This window comes from Neolamprologus multifasciatus, chromosome 5, assembly GCF_963576455.1.
Source record: "Neolamprologus multifasciatus chromosome 5, fNeoMul1.2, whole genome shotgun sequence".
NCBI lineage: Eukaryota > Metazoa > Chordata > Actinopteri > Cichliformes > Cichlidae > Neolamprologus > Neolamprologus multifasciatus.
This window is the reverse complement of record NC_140443.1, coordinates 10,456,623-10,482,686: the sequence shown is the minus strand read 5'-3', so window position 1 is coordinate 10,482,686 and position 26,064 is coordinate 10,456,623. Positions and strand designations below refer to the sequence as shown.

The 26,064-nt window shown below is 37.8% G+C and overlaps 1 protein-coding gene across 2 annotated transcripts; it reads left to right on the top strand.

Moving 5' to 3' along the window:
• Positions 1-1,395: 1,395 nt before the first annotated feature.
• pank4 (pantothenate kinase 4 (inactive)) lies at positions 1,396-17,274 on the top strand. 2 transcript variants are annotated; one of them, XM_085159879.1, is made up of 19 exons: positions 1,396-1,550; positions 1,997-2,079; positions 2,782-2,990; positions 3,611-3,794; positions 4,206-4,298; positions 4,404-4,557; positions 7,410-7,591; positions 7,726-7,807; positions 8,548-8,648; positions 9,707-9,862; positions 10,758-10,870; positions 11,271-11,358; positions 11,668-11,819; positions 12,003-12,058; positions 12,778-12,827; positions 14,412-14,516; positions 14,598-14,698; positions 15,184-15,252; positions 16,014-17,274. In XM_085159879.1, exons 1-19 carry the CDS (start codon positions 1,430-1,432, stop codon positions 16,261-16,263), a joined length of 2,349 nt encoding a protein of 782 aa, XP_085016005.1. In that variant the 5' UTR covers positions 1,396-1,429; the 3' UTR covers positions 16,264-17,274. The 2 variants fall into 2 exon arrangements, with proteins under 2 accessions (XP_085016005.1, XP_085016006.1); XM_085159880.1 differs by having other exon boundaries at positions 1,495-1,550; positions 2,782-2,826.
• Positions 17,275-26,064: the final 8,790 nt, after the last annotated feature.

Below are 26,064 nucleotides of genomic sequence, written 5' to 3'. Positions count from 1 at the left end.
GGCAGCCGTCCTGTTCAAGACAAGTTTAGAACGGTATGAATCCTGTAAAATGCGACCATTCATATCAATATGGGATCAATATGATGTGAATCAACAGAAGTACAAAACACTGCTTATTTATGAGAAATCATCAATGTATGTGAGAAAACAGAAGCTACAGCTTCATAATTTCTGGTGAATTTGACTACATGTCCACTCTTTATTGTTTCTTTTTGCTCTCTCTCTCTCTCTTTGCTGTCTCCATCCAGCCCTCTTTATCTTCTTCTCTCAGTCTTGGTGCCGGCACAAAGTTAAATATTACTGGTAACAAAAAGCACTAACAGATTCATATCTATTTACAGCAACATTCAAACTGAATGCAGGTTGCAGAAGGTTATTAACAGTCAACATCCTTTTGACTTGCTGTCACCTGGATCTGGAGCTGTACACTAAACAAACACTGAAGCCCAATTCAATAAGAACAGGAACAGACAATTTTTAAGAACTAAAATAAAAAAAATCATCTCCTTGGCTCGCAACTTGTGACATACCGGCAGACTACTGGCTCAGACGGTTATAATTAACTAATAATCTCTAGTGATTTAAGATAGATTAGATAAAGTTTTTAACGCTATTTATAGGACAAATAAAAAAGCAGACATTTTATAAGTCACAGCAATGTCCCCTCAGTTTGAACTTTTGCTATATTCAGTTAAAGTGTGTTTTAAATCTGCGTAACTGATTTGTGTCATGAAATTACCTCTTCATCTTCTTGCTGGTGCAGCAACCAACGTCGTATTCAGTCTATTAAAATCAAACCAGCAACGCCTCTGTGTGAGTTATGATATCAACAACACTAGACATAAAACCTGTTTTCATTCTATCCTGTACTGGCGTCAGTTGACAAGTTGGGAAAATAAAACATTTGAAGATAATTCCAGAAAATAATACTAAAATGCGCTGTTATTACTACTATTAATATCGTTATTTTTAGGGGTGCTCTGATGAAATTTTGGGGTGCCAAAGGGTTTAAACTCGCCTATGTGCCTGGATTACAAAAAATCCTAAATAAATTCAAACTTGTGCGCTCAGTTCTTAGTTTAATTCTTTCACCCTGGAAAAAGAATACTTCAAATAAGTCACCAAAAGCCTCCCAAATATCATGCCATTCACGTCTGTGACGAGTATAAGTAAACTTCTGACGTTAATTGTAGGTCCACGAATTCTTAAATTATCCGTTTATTTAATTAGTTAATAAGTTTTTTACATAATAAAATAATTATTAGTGTGGAATTGGGGAAAAAACCCGCGTTACTACCTGTTAACGTTCACGTCGCTCCAGAACTTGTTTACCAGATGACGCGCACGCTCTGCACTGGGCGTGGATGCTGATTGGACGTCGCAGGGCACGCACGTACAGCACGCACACAGCGTCACGTAATGACCGACCATGGCGGAATGTGGTCGAGTTGACAGCAACACAAGTCACACCATGGACAAAAGCATTACTCTTCCTCCCGATGAAATCTTCCGCAATTTGGAAAACGCAAAGCGCTTCGCCATAGATATCGGTACTTGGAAATATGAGCGCTTTCTTTCATTTTGCGGCAACTTTTGCACACACTGAGCTAATCTTCGTGTTTGTAGACCAGCTCTGCCGCATCCTTAATATTCTGACAAACACTAGACTTTAGGTGAAAGAAGACAAAGCTAATGGTAGCGGCTTAAATTTACACGCGATGTTAATTTGTTTGACAGCCAGTCAGTTTATTCTAAAGATGGAAGTCTGATGAGCTTTCGGGATTATCGTTTTACCTTTAAGCGGATGTGTGCCTAACACAACCTGGCCAACTTTGACAAGTGCACGAGCCTCCACGTTAGCTGTTAGCTACTCCGTTATAAGAACTTATCTCTTTCAAGACAATATCAGAGTTTGTCACTTCATTGTTCGTTTTAAATATCGATTCGCCCTGCTGTTTTCTTATCGGACATTATCGATGTTGTTTTGCTTTAACAGGTGGCTCTTTGACAAAGCTGGCTTACTACTCAACCGTCCAGCACAAGGTGGCCAAAGTGCGATCATTCGACCACACTGCAAAGGTACGAATGAAAAACACACTGTTTATGCTTGAAAATGCAACCACCCAAAAATATGGAATCAGCACACTTGTAGGATGTTCATTCAGCCTCGTTTTGTTTTTGTTTGTTACTTAGAATAACAAAAACAAACAAACAAAAACATAGCAAAATCAGATCAAGTATTGGGAGAAATGTGCTGACCCATCCTTACATCATCAGCTAGTACTTTTCACGAAGTACATGTCAGTACTTTCTTGCACCTCCTCTGGGTGTTATGATGTGCAAGATTTTTTGAGGTATATGCTCCACTATAAAAACCAAAGCTCTCCATCAAGCTCCTTCTAATAATTTTAACTATAATTTTCAATTAGATTAGTATCTGGGTTGTTTGCTGACCATGTCACGGGGATGAGGAAAAGCTTTAACTGTAGCTTTGGGACGCCTGTAAAAATCACTTAATCATAATGATTGTCATCTCCCTTGGTCCTTTACATTAGATGCATTCCTACACCTTGAAGTCAAACTATTCAGCTACTAAATATATTTCTAATTTATTTATTTTTTTTTCAAATCTGATTTGCTATAGAGTTAAAAAAAAAAGTGCTGGCTGTGCATCCTTCAAGTGTAGCGATTCCACAGTTTTTGTCAGGGCTTGTGGCAGAAGCCAACATCTGGACTGCTTGAAGTACTCAGACATTTCTCTTCCGTATGTCTGTTTTCTAGGAGGCTGCTGGTGGCAAGCTGTATGAAATATCAATGCAGGAGGAGGTGACGGCACGCCTGCACTTTATCAAGTTTGAAAATGCTTACATCGAAACATGCTTGGACTTCATTAAAGACCATCTAGTTAACACTGAAACCAAAGTTATCAAAGCCACAGGTGGAGGGGCACACAAGTTCAAAGAGCTAATCGAGAGGAAACTGGGACTCAAGTCAGTATATACAAATCAATGTTAGATATCACCAAAAAAAAAACCCTTTACCTGTGCTGTATCATTCAGCATTTGTGGCAGTTTGCTAAAGTGTAGAAACTGTAGGTATAAATGGAAACAAAGGGAGCTACATTTCTAGCATATTCTGGGTGACCAGCCTTGAATTAACAATAGTCCTCCATTCTTGTTGTAACCAGTGCACAAAGCAATATCCTGTCCTCTTCCTGTAAAACAGGAAATTGCAAGACAAATTGTATGTTTTTTTTTTCTTTTACAGAGACCTTTGGAAGACCTTATAAAGACTCCTCTGGAAAATATCTAATATTTGATGGCTTGCCAAGTTTGGCAGCCTTCTTTTTTTTTGTATCGGCTAATTAAACAGACGACAAAAAAATCATTAATGTGATCGAGAGCAAGATACAGTTTCAGTTTTCCCAGTTTGTTACTCTAGTCGTTTAATACAAAAAAAGTAACGTATTTGCATCAGCTGGTGCTTGTTTGTAATTATTACCTGTGTAGCCAGTGTAGCTTGAAGAGTGTAAATTTGTAATCACGTTGAAATAGATCGTTTGTTATTGTTGGTGATGATGCTCACCTGTTTTTGTGCTGTACTGTGGCAGAGTGGACAAAGAGGATGAGATGACATGCCTCATCAAGGGCTGTAATTTTGTACTGAAGAACATACCACACGAGGCTTTCGTGTACGCCAAGCATGCCGACTCAGAATTCCGCTTTCAGACGACTAATCCAGACATCTTTCCTTACCTGCTGGTAAACATCGGCTCCGGGGTGTCCATAGTTAAGGTAATACAATAAATAAGTAAGAGAATAAAGAATGCTCCTTCTTGTGCTGCATCTTGTTCTTGTGCTTCTGCTCCCATTCATTACATTGGATCATGTTTCCATTTCTTCCCATCCTTTGCATTTGCACAGATTTTAAGAGTATACTTTGTTATACTTTCCAAATACCCTGTTTTTCCCACATGTCTTTGTGTCCTCTTAAAAAGCTCAATTATAGAAACAACAGACAAATACTGGCTTTTTAAAAGGACTTAAGATGCAGTGTTTTTTGTTAAATAGAACATACTATCACTTCTCTCAATGATGCAGTAAAAATATAATATTAAGAGGTTATATGATCACTTTCATTTGATTTACTAGGTTCTTTTGTGATTAACGCACTACGCTGTATCACTTTTTTCTCACTTTCTCCAGGTTGAATCAGAGGACAAATTTGAGAGAATAGGAGGAAGCTCAATAGGTGGAGGGACATTCTGGGGACTTGGAGCCCTTCTCACCAAAACAAAGGTATCCTGAGTAATGTGGACTGGTTTTATTACAAGTCATTTATCAGCAACTACTTAAATCGTGTATTTAAGGTTGTCTTGACTTTTTTTTAAATTTAAACCATAGAGATTTGACGAGCTGTTACAGTTGGCCTCGAAAGGTCAGCATGCAAGTGTTGATATGCTTGTTAAAGATATCTATGGAGGATCATACGGGTATTTGGGCCTGACTGGAGATCTTATAGCGAGCAGTTTTGGGAAGTCTGCTACTGCCGACAAAGGTGAGTCATGGACGAATGGGTTTCATTTAGCTAAACTGTAGTGTTATGCAAGTGTTGAGTCACTCCTCATTTCATTACATTTTGCTAAAAAATAATGGGAAAACGTGCAATAATTTATGTATTATTATTTATTTATTTATTGTAATTTCTGTAAGTAGTATTAAAGAGGACTTTTCCAGGCTTCTAGAAGGACATTCAAAGCTCTTCTTTGGATGTTGGCTGTGTTTTTGTTCTCACACTGCTTCAATGGGAAGGCCAATTAATGGCTGATAATGAATCATTATATGTCGGTTTGTTTTCACTGCATTGTCAGTGTGTTTGGGTTCACACCCATGCTGGACAATTAAGTTGTTGCCAGGCAGATACTTTACATATTGCACTGGATGGTGGATCAAAATCTTTCTGTGATCTCCAACACCACTGGCTGAAACACAGCTGCAAACCATTACAGAGTCTCCTCTGTGTTTCAGAGATGGCTGTAGACACTGACTGCTGTATTTCTACTCTGAACTCATCTGTACATATTGAAAATGAATTTAAACAAAAATATATAAAATCATATCCGTCACTCCATGTGACCTGTTGCCACTTATTTTCAGTTCAGTTCTAGTGTAATTTGGCATACCTCAGCCTTTTTGCCCCGTTTCCCCCCCTGAAGAATGTCTTCTTGACAGCCACCCTTCCATTGAGACTGTTTCTAATGAGGCTTCAGTGAACTGTAGATGGATCAACTGAAGGGACATATTTATCTCTGGATTTTTTCCTTTTCTTAAGGCAGTGAGTTTCATATACTGTTCATCTGCTGTAGATATTTGGCATGCCACTTCTTCTTTTATCCTCCAGCTTCCTCAAATATTTCTAATGGGTACACTGCACAGCATGCTGCAGTATGCCAAGTCAGCTAATAGCTCTTTGGGAATCACCTGTATCTTATGCCTGTTAACTGTTATCTTTAGCATTTTTTCGTGGATTCAACTAAAGAAATGGGAGCAAATTATATGTTAAGTGGCAGGCTGCTAATAAGAAAGTGCCTAAAGGGTCAATTTAAAATTGTTTCATTTTTTAAGTTGTCTGTTATGTGTGGACACAACACTGGTTCATCCCTTTAGTTATATTGCGTTTTTGTTTAATTGCGAAAATAGTACAAAAACTGGGCTGAAAATGAGCATAAAGCAGTTAATGTCCAAAGAAAACTCTCAAAGACCTTCAAAAAGCTCAAAGAATGTTTTCTCAAGAAAAAATTAGAAACTTGCAAGAATGTGCATCTCATGGAAGTATTATATAAAGAAATTGTGGGTGGTTAAAGACAGTACTGTGCATCCTTGTAATTTCAGACTCTAACAACATGGTTATATATTGTGTTTTGTATTTGCAGTTTATTCATTTATCATGACAAAAAAACCACCTCACATCCTTTTAGTATGTTTTTAGTCCTAAAATGAAAGAGGCTTGCTCTGAAGATCAACAGCTGCAGGGCAGCAGCTGCAGTAAGCTCAGATTATTCATGGTAAAGTGTATTTCAGTGATGGCCTAGTTTCAAAGCGTAATATATCTGAATTTGCATTTAAACTCAAACCACACTAGTCCACCTCAGATTATTACATTTGAGTAGTTTCTTCCTCAGTATGTGGAAAAATGGCTTCTTCCTCTTTAACCGTCATATAATGGGTTTTTTTTAAGTGTAGCTACTGCAGTTTAAAGACTTAATTGATTTAAATAAATTGATTATAACCAGATACTTTTATTTCTCTAACAAAGCAGGATCCCTGTTCTTTTTTACCTTGTTAACTACTTCATGTGATGTTTTTGCTCAAAGACATATGAGCATGGCTGTCATGGCTGAGCATTTCTATTGGAATTGCAGCCCAGTTTAATGCCTAACAATCCTCTCACACACCATATCTTTTAGGGAGGGTTTAACTTGTCAGAACTTACAATTACAAATTAGTTTTAGCTAACATTAGTGACACCCTACATATTAGGTAATGTCAGGAAAAAAATATCCTATATAGAGCTTTTCTACTTAGTTTTCTACACATGCTTTCTATCTAACATCAACAGCAACATGGGGTTTAGGATCTTGCCCAAAGATACTTTGGCAGACTGAAGACTGGAGACACCAACCTTCCAGTTAGTGAATGACCTGCTCTACCTCATGAACCAGGGCTGGTTTATTCATATATTACATATTGACTATACATATTAAAGGAGGAAATCGTGTTGAGTTGCTTCTAAGCCATACTTGGCACTGTTGCCTCACAGCAAAAAGTTCTCAACCTGTCAGGTTTTCTTTGTGTATCCCTGCTTCCTTCCATAGTCCAAAGACATGCACTTCCTGGGGTTAGGGGTTAAGTGATGATTCACATTGCCCATAGGTGTACGTTACCATAAATTGGAAAAGTAGAAGAGGATGGATGGATGAAAGCCAAACTCTATCATGATAAATTGAATTTTGTTATTGTCTCCAGGAAAAAAAAGCATCTAATATTTTTCAGTTTTATTACAGCTGCAGAATCAAATTGATGCCTCTTCATCCGGTGTTGTATTGGTGAATATTATGGAATAAAGGGATGGTGTTATCCCAGAAAATTCAACATCTTTTATAATTTATTGTAGTGAAGTCTGTAACTGTTCAGCTGCTACTGTTGAGCAATTATTGTAGGTAAGTAGTTATTCTAGGTTATAGTTCCAGTTTGAAAATTAAGGAAGTGTTTTAATATGTTTTTTTTTGTTGTTGTTGTTGTTTGTTTTATGGAGGCTATCACAGTGCCATCCCGGTGCTATTTATATACTAATATAAAGTCTTACCTCTTTTATGCCTTTATGTTCATATAACCTGCTCTGAATTTTAGACTTTTCTAAAGAAGACATGGCCAAGAGTTTACTCCATATGATCAGCAATGACATCGGGCAGCTGGCCTGTCTTTATGCCAAGCTTCACAACCTGTCCAGAGTGTATTTTGGAGGCTTCTTTATTAGAGGACACCCTGTTACCATGCACACAATCACCTATAGCATCAACTTCTTTACCAAGGCAAGCAAAACTTTGTGCTCTGAGACAGAAACAACTTTACAAAAGGCAGTCGTCTATTTGTTTCATGTCAGTGTAGTTGTGAACTGTACAATATTTAAACCACAGCCTTTTGACCTCCTCTTGCTTTGTTGTAGGGTGAAGTTCAGGCCTTGTTTTTGAGGCATGAAGGTTATTTGGGAACCATTGGAGCCTTTCTTAAAGGAGCAGAGGAAGACAGTAAGAAGGAAACAGCTAATACCTGTTGTGGTTTTCAAACAACGATGATTGCACTTGACTGTTCTGCTTTGGTATAGACAACAACCTGTTCTAGTTGGTCTTTGACAGGGCCCTTGTTCTTATCTTATAATTTCTGCTGCTAACTAGTAGCTGCTAAATCCTTTATATCAAGTAGCTTTCTAGATTCAACCTGTGGCTGGACAGACTCTCTACTCCCCCGTCGTGGACTGCAGCTGGACAAAAGTAGTCTCTTTTTTTTTCCTGCTCTTGAGATCCACTGCAAGTTGAAGGGCCACAAACCAGAACCTGCAGCACTAGTGCTCCTTCACTAAGCTCTTCAAGACTGCACAACAGGGACTGCCTTTGCTAGTTGGAGTCCAAGATGTGAAGTTAAAGTCCATCCACAGTGACCACTGGAACAGTTATGGGTATTCTGTGGGAAACATTAAAAGGATCACTGAAAACTTAACAGTATTACGAGAATTTTTTTTGGAAGCAGTTTTCAGTGAGATTAAGTATAAATAAAATCTGTGGAGGTGGTCCTTGACAAAAACACATTTCATAAACTGCCATAATAGTATATTAAAGGAATGGTGTATCATCAAAGACCAATAACAGTAACGTTTAAATACGTTAACTTTGCAAAAGACATGTTTAAATATTAACTGTAATGATATTAAAATTCTCTGTAATCCAAAGTGTTTGGTAAATGTATTAACGTTTACATTTTTCTCCTCTAGATCCAAACCAGTATAGCTGGGGTGAGAATTACGCAGGTAGCTCAGGTCTGATGAGCGTTTCTCCTGACATGAATCCTATGCAACGTGCTCGTAGTGGAACGGTGAGTCCACAGTGAGTTAGAGATTTGTTGTATCTGAAGACCTGAAGCTGGGCCGCGTAGCACAACATGGCACATCAGCCCTCATTTGCTGATGTTTTTTTCTTTACATCCTTTTCCATCGAATTATTGATACGTTTTTCTATAAGCTTCAATTAATGTTTTCGTTTTTGATGGAGATGCCATCATTATTGCTGTCGCTGAATACAAAGTCATAAGAAATTCATTCCATTCATCTTTGTATTCTAATTTTTTCCCCCATTTTCTGTCCACACACTCTTCTAACTCTCTCCTTCAGTTTCCTGTAAGTACCTTTGCCTGCTTTGCTTGTTTGGTGGTTTGATGGCACATTGGTTCTGTTCAACACGTCGTGTAACTGCAAACACTTAAACAATTGTTGACAGGCATTCATTTGTGTGTTCACATTAGATGAACAATAGAAAATAATAGGTTGTTTGATGGTTTTAAAGGATGTGAAGTTTTTCAAGTGTGCTTTTTGCTTGTTTTGTAATACCTTGAGCTTCTAGGTCACTGTAGTAGCAAGAGCAGCTATGTGCCCTCCCCACTCCCAGTCTCCCTCTCTCAGCCCACAATCACTGAAATACCCTTGTGCCCAACTTGCATTCACTAGTTTCCATTACTGCAGACTTCTTTGCTTTTCTTTCCTCTCAAGAAACCATCAGCAGATGTACTAAGTTCTTTAAAAGGAAAGGACTTCCTCTAATGGACTATTGATTGTGTCCATTTAATGAATCTGTTGGCTTTCATTGGCTTTTAGAGTTAAATTCTGCTTTAACCTCTCCTCTTTACTACATCTCACACTCATCTTTTTTGTTGACACACTGAAGAAAAAATACTGACATGAGTGCCACAAAAAAGGGGAAATGTTTTAAAATACATCCTGGAATGATGGTGTTTAAGAAGGGTAGTGGGAATAGGCTTGTACAATTTAACAGCTGGAATAAACGTCAAGTTATCTGAGTGGTTAGGCTTTTATCCATCAAAGCCTTTTATGGGCAAGGCTTGATAGCGTGAATCTTTTCTGTCTCTTTGTTGTACAGTTTGACATGTTGGAGATGGACCGTCTGGAGAGGCAACTGGTGAACCTGCCTCTGCTGCAAGACCCTTCCTCTTATATCCCTGACACTGTGGACCTCACAGAGGATGCTCTGGCCCGTGAATACTGGCTATACTGCTTCGAAGAGGCCCTAGACGGGGTAGGATGGCGTCATAGCTTTAATAGCAGGACTTAAATGTGGTAAATATCTGCAAAATTATTCATAAAAGAAGGGGGAAAAACACAATGACAAAAATCAAGTCGGAGCCCAGCATTTGGCTTTGAAATCGAAGGTATGAATTCTAAGGTGTCTGTTTCTATTAATATTTTAACTCTGTCAGATTAGACAGCTACAAAGTAATGTTGTCTTCTCATTACTATAGACATGACTGACTGCACGTTCTTCCCACGTTACTCATGCATGCAGCATCAGGAAGAGCTGCTAGCTAGTAATTTCCAGTAAAGAATGTAAACACAATGGGAACCAAAGCAGTGTTTGTAATGCTATCTGCCAGTCTAGTCACAGTTCCACTTGACTGCACTGGCAGCATCGTTGGCTGTCAGACTGCTCTGTGTTTATTTTGGTCAACCTCAATTAAATTGCTCAAAATAATTCTAACATGCCAGTCTTTCTGTTAGGACGTACAGAGGGATCTCAGATAAGGCCTAGGTTCTCATAGATTGTGACACATCATGCAAGACAAAAAGAAAATGTTGTGCATGACATCCATTTTTTTTCTTCTGAACCCAAAGAAATGATCCCAGTTTTGCTCATAATCGGGTTGATATAGTGTAGTTTGAACCCAGCATACGATTTTTGGGTCACTGTTGGAGATCTGTCTCTTATGTGGTGGGATCTTTTTTTTTTTTAAACAAAGGAATGAATTTTGACCTGATCCTGGTCTGACAGTAAAGCTTCACGTTTCCCTTTTGGATCTGGGAAAAGTTCTAGTCAAAATATTTGCCATTTACATGGTGATATATACACATTTCTTTTATTTCTTTGCTCAAAAGTTGAAGTGTTTTCTGATTACTTTTTTTTGGTCCTTGAGCAGGTGGTTAAGAGAGCTGTAGCGAGTCAGCCTGACATGCCGGAGGCAGCCCTGCGTGCTGAGAAGTTCCGTCAGAAATACAGACACAAGCTTCAGACCCTTCGTCAACAGCCGTTGTAAGGACTGCTAGTGGCTCTGCTACTGCATCTAGTTTACTCAGAGGTTACTTTAAGTCTAACTCTTTCTTCACCGTCTGCATTAGTTTCATCTCTTTATACCTGCAAAATCTTGATGTTGATCCTGTTTACTCTTTCAGTTTTTAGGACTGGGCTGCACTCCATAAGTGTGGATTAGTAATAGAATCACAGCACTAGGTCTGTAACAGTCTATAAAATTAAAGAAGAAATACTTCCAAATTCCAGATATTTATATATTTTAACTTTCTAATAGTTTATTTCAGAACATTAAAAAAAGGGGGGGGGAACTGTGGAAAAGTGCTTTGCATTTATTATCCCAGCCCGGTTGTTTCTCTATGTTTCTCTCTTGCTAACGTAGAGTGCTTCTCTTCTCACCTAGTGCTTATGGATCCCTCACTGTCAGAAGTTTGTTAGACACGAGGGAACACTGTTTAAACGAGTTCAACTTTCCTGATCCCTACTCTAAGGTGAAATCTATCAAATGTGTTGTTTTGCTTTTATGCTCTTTTCTTGAATTTTACAGCTGAATTGGCCTTTAGTGACCGATCTCATGGCTCTGTAGTTTTCTTTTTGTTGACTTTGTTGCATTTTTGGTCATGCTCATACAGATGTGGTTTCCACCTGCTGAATTTACCCTGTACATGGGTCTTAAACACACTCTGCTGTTATTTTCTTTACTTTTTTCTTTGTGTTTTTTTCCTTTGGTGTGACTAGATAATCTGTCCTTTGTTTAATATGAACTTTTATTTTGTTTTGTTTGTTTTTTTGTATTACAGATTAAACAGAGGGAGAATGACATTGCTCTCAAGTACTATCAAAAGGCAGTGAAGTCCTTGGATGAGCTGAGCTGGGAGGAGAAACAGTTTGCCCTAGTCCGGGGTGTCCTGGCTGGGAATGTCTTTGACTGGGGAGCCAAGGCCGTGTCAGAGTGAGTGGTCTTTTTTTCATCTCTTGCATCTGGGTTCATAGATTACATCAACCCAGCTGCACAAGCTTTTAGAGACACAAAACATTTTAGCCTCAGTCTTGAAGTTTTGAAAGTTTTGTTATTTTTTGGTAAACTGTTGTTGGTTTGAGCTCACTTTAGTCTGTTTCGTTTTGACACTTACAGCGTCCTGGAATCTGACCCCGAGTTTGGGTTTGAGGAGGCTAAACGACAGCTGGAAGGTATCCAAGTACTTTAACACAATTGCAGTTGCAACTGCACTGCAGATGTATTGTTAACTACATGTTAGCAGGGCATAAGCACTGTCAGAGGTCTATCTGTGTCTCAGTCCATGCAAGCACATTGTGTGCAATGTGAGGGTCAACTGTGTTTCATAAGCAGTCAGACAGACACAACGTTTAGGCTTATTTTTATTATACTAACATGTCTCCTTGCTTCTCTCACTTGCTCTTGCGTCCTTACATTTTATCTCCTTCCAGTCAGGATGTGAGAGATGAGAAGACCGAGGAACCAAATTCAAACTTTTGTTCCTCTTAAGTAACTTGGTTAGTTTTAATGTCATCGCATGGGTACACCTTGGGTTGATTTGATTGGATTTCCAATCACATATTAGTTTAAGGAGAGAGAAAAAACGTTGAGCCTTAAGATGGAATATTGAAAATCTCCCAACATCACATGACAACTGAAGCATGAAAATGAACTTTTAAGTGCAAGTAAACATTGTTGTACAGCTGGTGTGGAGACAGATTGATATTTTCAAGAGGAAGGTATCTGTTTAGTTTGACATCACTTCAAACATTTCCTATAAGCTGTGTGGCTTTTTGCTTGCTGTTACACCTTCTGATGTCTGCTGATGATACACTGTCAGGTTTAAGACCTGCTTTTATGCCTCTTGGTGGTCAGACTGACTTTTGTATTTTCTCTTTTATTCCCCTCTCAGAGCGGCCATGGCTCATTGATTCCTATGACCAGTGGCTTGAAAGACTAAAGGTCAGATTCATTCTGTTGGTCTTCACACTCACAAGCTGTTTTCACAAGTGATCTTAGGGCAGTATCTATAAAACCAGGCCTGGATCTTGGCTGAAGTTGTGCATTTTTACATGCATCACACAGCAGCAGACAGTTTGATTCAGACATGTTTTCACCTCTGTGTTGGATATAAGTGTATTCTTTCATTGGATGCCTCGTTAGAAATTAAGCAAACTTTGTTTCCCTTTGGATCTGACTATGTGATTGAACCTTTTTCACATATGTACTGCAGTCATGTATAGGGATGGGTATCGTTTAGGTTTTATCTGATACCGGTGCCAAACCGGTACTTTTGAAACGGTGCCGGTGCTTAAACGGTGCTCGAACCGGTGCTTAAAGAATGGAGAACACAAAATTGGTCCAAAAACCTCTCATGTTCAGCTGTTTTTTTTGTAAAAAGATAACAATGTTAGCCTTTTCTGCAGCTATAGGGCATATATGGTATCACTCTTGGCTGGAAGCAGTGCTTAAACAATGGAAAAAACAAAAACTTTATCCAAAAACCTCTCATGTTTAACTGTTTCCCACTTTTTATTTGGTCATTTTTGCCTTTTTGGCCAGGGTGAAGGGAGTATCTGCCATCAAACAAGAAGACAGCCGCATGTAGCTATGATGGTGTTTGCTAGTTCACCTTACATACATTAATGTAATAACGTGGTTAGCCTACTCAACGTAAATTATACACGAACAACATTAAGCTACTCACGCAGAGAAGAACAGCTGCTGCTGCCATCATCATCCTCATCATTTCTGCTACACTGGCAGGGCTAGGGGCCAGGACTCTCCTCTTCGGGTTTTTGGGGGATGTTGCTAACTCTTCGTCCGATAACAGGCACCACACCTGCAGTAGATGCGCTCGGTGTGAGGTCTCGCAGCAAGCTATCAAATACGGCGCATTTTTCGGCTTTTAAAAAAACCGCTATGCGTCGCCAGGTGTTTCATCGGATTTCAGGTGTTACCTCCTTTCCACAGTATCACCTTAAAGCACTTGTTGCAGGCTGCTGAGTTTGCATCTTTTGCTGTGAAGTACAGCAAGACTTTTGACCGCTTCGCCTTGGGCATTTTTAATCTGTAGCTCTGCTCTAAAAGAACGTACGTACCTGGGCCCGCCTACTATCCCCGGAAACGTAAAATGATTGGCTAGAATTCAAAGTGTATCACATCTCAGGAAAAAAAAGCACCGAAATAAAGCACCGAAATGTGCGCTGCTTTTCGGTCTGGTTACTACCGTTTATGTCAGAACCGGTGCCATCATGGCACCGGATACCGGTACCCATCCCTAGTCATGTACCTTTCTAGACGTTTCCCTGGAGGAGCATCGTGTGAAAACACAAACTGAGACAATAAATGGTCTTAAACCTACCATAAACACCTTATGTTCAACACTTTTTGAACTAGGGATAAGCATGTTTTGATGAACCACAAAGAGATAACATCTTCTGGGTGGTCATTAGTAGTGTTTTGCATACTTGGAGGAATGTTTCTGTGTTTTATTTTCTTGATAATTAATGGCTGAATGTCACCCATCCTGGTTTTCTCTTGCAGGGTCCTCCTCATAAGTGTGCCTTATTTTTCGTAGATAATAGTGGAGTAGACATCATTCTAGGGGTGATGCCTTTTGTAAGAGAGCTTCTCTCTCGAGGAACAGAGGTAGGAAATTGACAGAATAATTACAAAAAGAGAGTATTTGGTCAGATGTTCATTAAACTCTGCAATGATTCTACTGTTTAGGTGGTATTGGCCAGCAACTCTGGTCCAGCTCTGAATGACGTGACGAATGGTGAACTGCAGATACTGACAGAAAGAATTGCTGCTATGGATCCCGTCATTGAGTGAGTGTATATAAGTGATTTTAAATGTGGTTTGATATTGATGAGACAAACTCTTTAGATATAGATTTTTATTATTGACCTAAAGGACTAGATAAATTCCAATTTGCTTTAGTTGTTTGCTATAAATTAGTTTTACTTGTCATTTTAGTTTTACACATATTCATCACATCTGAACAGTGATAAACATGAACATGTTTTGTTTTTTTTAAATCTTGGACCGTAGTGATCGTATTGAGAGCAAAACAACAAATAGTTGTGGAGACGTGAATGACTGATTAAAAACAACCTTCACCCCCAAAGATACAATAAATGACAAATAGCTTGTACTAACAGCTCATTCTTAAGGGTGAGCTGCCTTGTATTGACAACAAAAACATTACTCATTAGGAGCTAGCATGAGCAACAAAATCCTTGTTGTAAATAATACTGTACATATGGCTGATGTCTACAAAGCACTGGGCTGTGGTGTTTGTGTTGTTGTGTAGGGCTGGCCTGAGAGAAGACAGGTTGCTGCTGGTGCAGAGCGGTTCCAGTTCTCCGTGTTTGGATCTGAGGTTAGTTGTTTTAGTTTGCATTGAACTTTTTAAATATATTTTTTTAATACTTTAAGTAAGCTTTCCACAAACTGCAGCCTGAAGCTGACAGAAACAATGAGCTCCTCTTGCTCTGAATGCATGCATACAAGCTTCAGTCCATGTCTGTCGAATGAATGAATTTATAAACATTACATTACTAATATTCTCTCATACAGTCCATTCTGGATTCACTTTAAAATGTTCTCACTAATTTTAAAAACCTATTTGTTTTTGGTTGTTTGCAGGTATAATTGACGAGAGTACCTTGACTTTTTGTTATGCAAACACAGTCTTATTAGCTTTGTCTATTTGATTTTTTCTTTGTATTTATTGTTGATTTAGTCACTAATATGGATAGTGTATATTTTGTATAACCTGTACAGCACTTTGATCAGCTGAAGGTGTTTAATATGTGATGTAGACTCTGACCTGATTTGACTTGACTTCTCTTGGCTCTGTATGATGAGATGAGAAAGTCAATCCCTAATATAATACTGATATTAGAGTAATCAGCGTGATGGTGGGAGAGCCGAATACTGATAAGACAGTTCTGACTTTTAAGTTCCTTTTTTGGACTGTGTGATAGTCGTGGCTGTGCTTCTATAATGAAAAAAATAATAGTGCAAAGTGTGGCTAACATAAGCTGTTAATTGACTCCTTGGGGAGGAGTAAGATAAATCTGATTAAAGCCCCTGTCCTGACAAGAAATCAGGTGATTCTACGTCTTTGTTGTTTCCCAGCCGCCTGGACAAAGTTTTGGCGATGGTTGTGCGAGAGCGGCAGACCGACCTGGTGATCATCGAGGGAATGGGTCGAGCCATTCACACCAACTACTACGCCATGCTCAGCTGCGAGAGCCTCAAGATGGCCGTTATCAAAAACTCGTGGCTGGCCGACCGACTGGGGGGAAAACTGTTCAGCGTGGTCTTCAAGTATGAAGTACCAGCCGGGAAACCAAACAAGGACTGCGGTGCTTTTTCTCCTTCCTGAACGTGACAGAAGCGGTTTGAGTTGAAGCTCTGAATGTAAGGAGGATGATCGTATACTGCCACTGAGTGAACAACCGATTTTAATGCTGACTGTTAAAAATTTATGTGGGTTTTTAAGGGTGATCATTAATTGGGAGATTTGTATGTTTCATTTTAAAGTCGACTTTTGGCTTCATGAACATATTGCTTTCTTGCACATCCATCAATTTTTCTGTTGAATCATATCATAGCTATCAGTACTACCAGTTTATATACATAGCTTTTATTTTGAAAATGTGCGCCTGTCATTCCCAACATGGCTGTGTACATCTAAGGGATTTGACTTTTTGGCTAGATAGAGACAGCAGCAGGAATAATTACAGCTTTCAGTGGTGAGACGTTTTTAATGTGCCTTAAGGTTGATGTGATTTCACTCACTCAGTTTTGCATTTAATTCCTGTTGTAGGTGTCATGTTACACAAATGTCAGTTTTTTCCAGCACTCTCAGGCCATAGACAAAGAAAAACTCACATTTCTTTTTATGACATTCACTCCACTAATCGAATTGAAATTAAGAATCACTGTCATTGTCATTTATGTAGCTGTTGATGTGGAATCAGGGAAGATCAGCTTGATCAGTGGGAGAAGCAGCACTTTATCACAGCAATTCAAGAAACCTACAGTGTTCCTCCACAAGGTGGCAGTATTCTACTGTGATATAGATTTTTAGTCTTTAAGTCTTTCCAAAGGTGCTTGGTGTCAAAATTAACACAGCATATTTCAGGTTCAGTAAACTGTAAGCATCACATGTGGCATGAGTCCATGCATTCACTGTAATTACCTGGCATGTACAAATACACACAGCAATCCATCCCAGAGTCAAAAGATATTTGTTTTAAGGCAATAATATGGCAGCTTCTAGTTGTAACAAACATCAAACCTGATGTGAAGTGGTTTATTGTATTGTTAACTTCATCACAAAGGTCTAAATTCAAGGCAGGCTCTGATTAAAAACATTCTTGGTATGAAAATATCTCCCAAAGTCACAGTTGCTTCACTTCTGTACTCATATTGCAATATTGTATTTTTCATTTGTACATATATGTGATATACAATTTTGTGTGTGTGTGTGTGTGTGTATATAGATATATAGTCATATATCTATATATAGATATAAATATATATAGATATATGAATACTATATATTACTATAATATATGATATTTTGTGTACATATATATATATATATATATATATATATATATATATATATATATATATATATATATATATATATATATATATATATATATATATATATATATGAAATTACATCACTTCAGTTAAGCACACCAAGCACAAATTTGAGTATTATTATTCTCTTGACAATCAATTTTAATTAAATGGTGAAAACCTATATTTTACCTTTGTGTGTGTGTGTGCGCGCCTGTGTGCGTGTGTGTGTTGCATTCTCTTTGTAGATGTGTCAGAAGAGTTTTGAACTGAGTAGAGAAATCAGGAAAGTTGAAAGTTGCCCCATATTAAAAAAACCAAACATGCCCCTGGCAGTATGAAAGCTCAGCACCCTAGTATGTGGCGGTTGATGCCTGCTGGGGAGCTTCAAGCTGATAATGCATGAGGAGGCCTGGCAGGGGGTCCTCTTGCTTTCTCTCTTGCTCATCACTCCCACTGCCAAAACCCACACACAACCAGTTCTGCAGCCTGCCCTTATGGATGTGGTGACATCTGCTTATAGCCTATGAAAGGTCTGCTCTGGTGGGGGTTTGTTTTCATTTTTTTGCTAGTTTTGGGGTTTTTTTACACTTTCCAGTGCAGACAGGGTTGTGTCTATCCATCAGTGCAGTCATGCACACATCATGAGATAATGGGCACCCCTTGCCTCCTACAAGCTGTCTAGGTCCTACAAAGGACCTAGATAGCTTGACAAAGTTTGGCTAGCTTGATCGACAGAACTGACACACCTGATGCTGTATGACTACCATCAGTGTCTGATCATAATCTGTGTGCATATACACCACTCTGCTGTTTCGTCCAGAGTGATCAACTCACATAATGAACATTTATTTCCACCGTCTTTAAAAATGCATGTGATTAACAGAGAAAGATTTTTAAAAAAGAAAAAATGTCTCATTTATGCCAATTATTTAGTATTAATTGAAATATTCAGATGTAGCCTGTTAATAATTAATTCCTTCCATAAACCATTACATTTCTTTTAATCTTGCATGATGCCAGTAGCTGTCCACAGCTGTTTTTAACAATAACAACTATGAATGAAATTTATAAATGTCAGTATTGATGCTGATGGTCCCGACAACTCCTGGTGTTTCAAATCATACCAGACTCGTTGTTTGTAGCCATTTGGTATTTTTATAAAAAGCAGGGGTTGTTGGTTCGAGATCTGCCACTGAAAAAAGTAGTTTGTGTAGAAAAGAAACAGCCTCATCTTGCTCGATGGCTATACAAAATCTTATTCTTTACAATTTTTATAATGACTACTGTTTTTGTTTTAAAGAAATGTCAGTGTTGTGACAGCGTAGCGTGCAGCTGTAACATATTGGACTGTATTTGGTTAGCGGTCTAATGGGGGCAAACTGGCAATCGGGACATCCTTAAGCTGTTTGAATTTAGGGTGAACTGCTCAAAGCCACTTCAAACATAGGCTCTGGCTCCAGGGAACAGGAACTCCCATTTGGTAACAGGAAAGCCTGTTAGATAATCCACTCTGGATACACACAGTATCTGGGTGAAATGTTGCTACATACAAAAAAATAAACGTTTTTCCCAAACAAGCAGATGACTAACATTTAACTAACAAAATGCTAAACTAAAAGATCTACAAGTACAAGATGGACTGGCACCAAACATTCACGGTTACCAGAATGTGAAACATCTGGAGGTTAATTTCCTCCTGCAGGTTAATTGGCATTCATGGAAAATCAAGAAAACAAAGCAAACATAAAGAGATGTGAAAAAACATACAGAAACAAACTTAGTGAAATCAGAGACTTACAATGACACTACTTAAAATTATGCCAACATGTTTGATCACCTAGAAACCTTTTTTTTTATAGATTTGGAGAAGGAAATAAAACCTGTTGTGTTTATTAATTCTGCGGGTATAGTATTCTAAGCATGTGCCACTATATAAGAAGAAACTCACTGCCGTCTTTACAAAGTTCTCTAGTAGATATGCACGGATTGATTTCTTTTTCTTAATGAACTCATTAAGTGACGGAGAGCATACTATGAACAATTGTAGACACAAATAAAATGTCTATAAAGTTAATCAAATTTGGAAAAAAACATGTTTATTTAAAAATGTACAGTTATGATTTGACTTTTTGCATGATGTTTTTAAGGCCTGCTTATAAAGTCTTTCTACTGACTGTAATGTGGCCCAACATACACTGTAAAAACTGTGACTAGAGGTTACTTAAAAAACCTATGGCAACAAAGTGACACTTAATTTACTTAAGTAGATTTTAATTTCAAGTGATTTATGTAAAATTTAGATAAAATGTTAATTAAATTTCAACAAAAAACAATAATAGATATTATTAACATTCTCTTGTAAATATGTGTTGAATTTAGGGACAAAATCTCAAAAAGAAGGTTAAAATGCCTAATCGTAACAAAAAAATAGTTCATTTGAAATGAATCTCTGAGAAAAATTACTTTGAATTTACTAACGATCTGGCAAAGGTTTAGTAAAAAATGACTAAAATATCCATTACAAAGAAATGAAAACTTTTTGTTTTTAATTAAAACTCACATTGGATTCACTAATATTCCAATTAAACGTTATAATTAATGACTGAATAGTAAGAGAAAATCAAATTAATTTAACTTATTTTCTGAGTAAAATTAATCAATTTCACAAAGACAACATTCAAACAGTAATTGTTTTTATTGTGGAATATAAAACATATACAAAATTTATAATATCTTTTTTTCTGATTAATTTAGATTGTATGCACTGAAATTCTTCACTAGTGCTCGCCCCAAAATAATAGGAAGAATAGGCCATAATTTAAAATACAGTTTGAGCCAACTTCTTGAGAATGTCAGTCTTTACTTTGGAGGTGGGCAGGAGATTTCCATTCTTTTTATACTCCTCCGTGGCTCTTTCCAGTTACATTTCAGTTTCATATGCAGACTGTGGGGAACAGCTTTGGCTAGGGCTCACGATGTTCTGTGAACTTCTGCCTTTTGAGAATAATGGTGTCCTGAGAAGATGTGGTTGCAGCAGAGTCTGCATTGGATACAACTGGATTGGACGATGAGTCATAGTCAGTTGACAGTTGATCAGAGGGGCTGCCGAAAACTGGCAGGATGACCAGGGTGATGCCAACAACCTTCACAGCGTCTTTGTCTCTTATCTGGTCACTTCTGCAAATAGTGAAGTAGTCCAGAAATTTTGGTTTAAAATACTGAAGACTGAAGTCATTTGAAATCCCAAAGGTATCCTTCACAACACTTTGCAGCTCCTCTACTGTTGGTGGGATCCCTGATGGAAGAACCAACTTTCCCATTTGGTCATCAGTGATTACATGGAGCTCTATCTCGTTCAACCTAGAATAAAATGTAAATGGGCAGAGTTAAGTTAGATTAAGTAGGGCCAACTTGGTAATTTTCTGCTGCTTCAATTTCAAAACTAGTAGTTTAATTTAATACAATCTTGCATCAAAACCTATTCAAAATGCATAGTCTACATACTGATCAGCTGAATTTAAGTTGAGGGATCTTCCAACAACTGAAAAGAACACAACATTAATAACAATCGCACTCTCCAAAGTAAAAATTTTACACACACAAATTGTTAAAGACAAATTTGAATTAATACTAAAATTTTTAAAGGTGAGGTTCACATATAAAACAATGAAACTCTTTATTAGATTAAAAAGGGAATAGACTCTATTTTCTGTACCGATCTGGTGACAGATCATGACATGAAATAACACTATTTGTGTATTTATATACTGTATATATCTTCCCATATTTGAAAAGATGTCCTTTTAATCTACACAAGGTCATCTCTGTATCCAAACACCATCGGGTCTTAAACATAGAAATTATGAAAGACTTATGTCAGATTAAACACGCATTACTATATTATTTCCTGAATGTACCTTTGTCTTGAAGATCGTTCTACAGAAACATAAACATCGTGACTGAGCATGGGTCTCACTGATACACCGACCAAGTTTAACTGGAAACTTGCATCATCCCTCTATGTGAGCTGTGCCTGCACTAAATTCACAGGGCTCCGACAGCATGAAAATGAAAACCAGTTGTTTTGCTGGACTGAGCCACTTTAGCTTAATTACCACAACTGAAAAACACTGCGTGGAGACAAAAGCTTTGAAAAACTGTGACTGACAAAATCCCGCACAAATGATTTTAACTACATCACTCACCACTGAGTGCAAAACTTTTTCATAAAATTTTAAAAGTAAATGAGGGAGGTTACAGCCCATCGAAATACATCATTGATATATTTTTTAATATGGTAAAACGTGGTTAGTCAAAGCTCTGAAGTAACACAGCCGCGAAGGCTTGGAAAGTGACCTTATGCTAGCAGTCCACTTCGTGCCATTTTGCGTAAAAATACAATACTGTCATTACAGTGGTAATTATCAATCTAATTTTGACGTATCATACTGTTTAGAACTTTTACTCAAAACTGCTATACGTTATTGTTTAAAACGTGTCATATATTCGTACAAATTAAGATAATCTTACCTAGGACAAAATGGAGATCATCCACTGCTGAAGTGTCCTGCACATGGCACAACAGACTACAGGCGGAAGTGTAGAATGATTGAAAAGAAAATGCTTTCATTAGTTAAATCTATTAGATTTCTTCATTTTTCATGGTACTCATGCATTTTTGTTAAATCTGCTCAACAAACTATTGCTTAATTTACCCCAAACAAAATTGTGTAAATTTAAATAACTGAACATCTCAAAAATGTTTAATTTTGCTTAGATTTAATTAAAACAACACATACATGTTTTACTGAGTAATAGTTACTATTACTTTCCTATTAGATACTAATTAACCCAAATCACAGTTTTTACAGTGTAGTAGTAGTTCATTTAAGTGAGAATCATGGCCTTGATGCACATTTTGATATGCTAATGATTCCTGCTTAAATGACACTTAAAACAGTTTGTAACTTTTCAAAGCATGCAATACAAACGCAATAGCTAAAAAGAATGCCAAATAATTAAATATGATGAATATTATAATTTAAAATATTAGAACTATTAGAGACATCAACATTTTAGCATTTTCCTCATACTGCAGACTGACAGAGATGGTGGGTGGCTGTAGGTTCTAGGTTTCGAGATTCAGTACATTATACTGGGGGAACAAATCACACATGCATGAATACCTAAATTAGCATTGTATTATCTCAGCCGGTCATCAATAATCTGACCTAAATGAGTAGTTGGTTTGATGTTGTGAAAATCAAACCAACTACTTCACCAAACACTTGACAAGGCACAAAAACGACTTCATAAAACCTCAGCAGCTGCAGTGGAACAGACCCTTTGTCACATTTTGTTTTTGTACAACTTTCCAATTATAGATAAGGCTCATAACACACTGATACCACAGCCCCAGTGAGACAGTGACACATTGACTGTTACTGTTTGCATAACACAAATCACTGTAGTTACAGTAAACACAGTCGTTTGAAAAGAAGTTTTCTTCTCAAGTTTGAATTTCAACACGCTGTGGCTGAACCTTTTGTGACTCTGAGCAACAATAACATCAATTAAATCAATCACGTGACCTTAAACATACAACATGACAATGTGGGTACCGCCACTGTTTTAGATAAATGGCTTTTCTGGTTTTACCCGTGGAAGTGGTAAACAGAATTTTTTCTCACACATCTGAGTTTTTTCACTCAAATGTTATCCACTACTGACTTATTCTTTCTTTTAGAAATGGTGGAATTTAGTCTTCGAGGAGGACAGTGAGTTTGCAGAGGGGTGAAGTGCTAAAATGGCCTTCAAAAAGGTCGCATGTCTCAATTTTCAGCAACTTCACTGGTAAAAAAAACAACAAAAAACAAGATAGTTCAGTTTTTGTTTATTTTTATTGAGCTTGGCTAACTGCTCATTTGTTTTACTGACACTTTGGTATTAATTATACAACACAGACTTGTATCTTGTATTACTTTTAGGTGCCTTTTCAACTCACTGTAATTTTTATGCATACTCAATCACAACACATTGTTATTCAAATTGATGGGAGGTACATCATCATTGGCAGCTTCTAATTTAGTTGCTGCTGTGACAAAAAACAGTGAAAATATCATCAGCTGTTTAATTTGTTACTGCAGTTGTGTTTCATCTGGTATATACATTAGTCTGACACAATATTGAAAACCTATGACAGATTATTCTGTTACACTGCAATGTGTTCTGGGAAATCTGGGTTCCTGTAACATCCTCCTATGTTCACATACCACCCACTGCACACCCTACAGTGGTTGGTACTGAACGGGATGATGTGCGCACATACAAAACTGTTTGGGAATGGCTCAAGCATTACAACAAAGGGCTCAAGTCCTGCTTCCAAACATGTCAGATCCAATTCAGCTGAACATCAGCACGTGTTGTAATAAGCTTGATACCAACAGGCCTCACTCTCAAACCACACGGCCAAAAAGAGCTAAATAGGAGAGGCCTTCCCAGCAACTAGTGTCCTTGCTTTATTGGGTGAGAACTGTTTGGTGGCAAGTTAATGGCCTACACAATATTAGGCATATGATTTTAATTGTATGGCTGATCACTGGATGTATATGTTATTAGTTGAGAAAGTTTATTTCAAGCAGAACTGCTGTAGAAGTATTTTTAAAAGGGAATTACAAAGCTCTCCCAAAAAACATCACCCTCCTATATTTCCATTGTAAATCTGCAGCTGCTCTTCAGAATCCACACTGCTGTAAAATCCAAGCCTGTGAGAATACGTTTTGATTCCAGCATGTGCGCCACCAACTGCCATCATGAGCTCTCAAAAAGAATTTTTAGTCTCACAGAAGCCACACAGGAGCTACAGGGGTCCCATTAAAATACTATCTCTGACTGCTCATATCATTCTGCACCTGACATACGCTGTAAGTATGAAGCAATATGTGGAAATCTAAATCTAAAGAAAATACAGTCAGTGTTCAAATGTTTTTAGGTAGTTTCAGCAGTAAAGCACCTAGAAGTGTGTCAGTTGTTGTCTGAACTGATGCTGGAATCTGTTTGTGGAGAGGTGCTGGCCAGAACCCTTGTGTCATTTGGTGGAAAAGTAAATGTGCTTCAAATTTCAGAACTCCGCTCCAACTTGTGATTTCTGTTTTCTGCCTCTCGGGCCGCTCGATCAAGCAGAACAGAAATAGTCACCGTGGTATGTACAGGCAAACTAACCTCCTTAGAAATGTTACACCAAGTAAAGAGATTATGAAATGATATGCTAAATAAAGATGTTTGCTTCATATGCCTGTACTAAGCATAACTAAACCCAAGGATTGGGGATTTTATACACAGCGTGTCCTTTTTTTGGTTAGTCAGAATTGGACCCTTCACAAAGTAAGATGTTTAGGCACTCAATATTAATTTCTAAAGGCATGTTGGAATTTCCGTCTGTTATCTGCCTTCTGCAGACTCAGTCCCTCTGCGCTGCACTCACAGTTTGCTAAGTGGCTTGTCACCATTGTTTGCATTCACACCAAATGACTATAAAGCTTGTTCATTGGTTTCAATAAAGCTAACAAGTGCATTTTTCAGTGTGGATCCACAAAACAAAATAGCTGACTGTTTCTAAATGTCAACCTATTCCCCCAAGTGATTTATACACAATCATACTGCAAATACATAGAATTGAATTTGCCAACACATAACAGGCTCACAGTGTAGATTTAGAATGAGACTGGGCTGGATGCTCTGCAGACTTTGTAAGATCGATTTGCGTGAGAACAGCCCATGAAAGATGCAGTCCCAGAATTCACTGCAGAGGATATATAAAAACCGAACTCGCTGCTGAATGTTATTAAAAGTATTGCTGGAATCTTCTTGAGCCGTGTACTTTGAAAAGATAGATTTATAGATGATGCAACCAGTAACTTTTGGCATAAAAAAAATAGGGTCAGAATTATTTTCTCTCGAATGAAACGTTTCACCTCAAATTCTAAAACTACATGCATTAATGTGCCTCAATAGCCATCTCCTCCACCCTGTGAATGCTTTTTACCTGACTTCTGAACCTGGCTGCATTAATCTGCTCTCATTCAGCTACAACAACTTTGGTGAGATTGGGGACCAATTTAGTTGATAAGGCTGAATTTAAAGTAGTTAATCTTTCTAATGTCCTGGCTATAGTTGTATAAAGTCAGACAGGTTATGTTATTTTGACTCTGGCAAAAAGTACATTGAAAGTCTATTTCTCTCTTTGCAGGTGAGATTTAGCATACTATATCTCCAAAGTAAACCCCATAAGTGGCACATATTTGCACTATTTCTTCTGCACGCAGATTTTGCACGCAGACTTAAAATCTGCGTGCAGGCAAATGCAAATAGAAAATAGGCAAAATATTAATTTCTCTTTTTTTTATGGATTTGGCTATTTATTTAAGTTAAATAAAAGCTATTTAATACACGCCAAGTTTAAATCTGCACCTGTCTTGTATACTGGTTAGCACTGCACAGTAAGAAGGTTCTTGCTTTTCTGGGACCTTTGTGCTCCCTGTGCCAGGTGGATTACCTCCTGCTCCTGTTTGCTCCAGCAGCCCAAAGA

Excerpts from the sequence above, each read along its gene's own strand:
- pank4 (XM_085159879.1), top strand. The coding sequence starts at position 1,430 with ATGGCGGAATGTGGTCGAGTTGACAGCAACACAAGTCACACCATGGAC. Across the intron at positions 4,299-4,403 it reads CCCTTCTCACCAAAACAAAG|AGATTTGACGAGCTGTTACA; the intron begins GTATCCTGAGTA and ends TTTAAACCATAG. Across the intron at positions 10,871-11,270 it reads ACCCTTCGTCAACAGCCGTT|TGCTTATGGATCCCTCACTG; the intron begins GTAAGGACTGCT and ends CTTCTCACCTAG.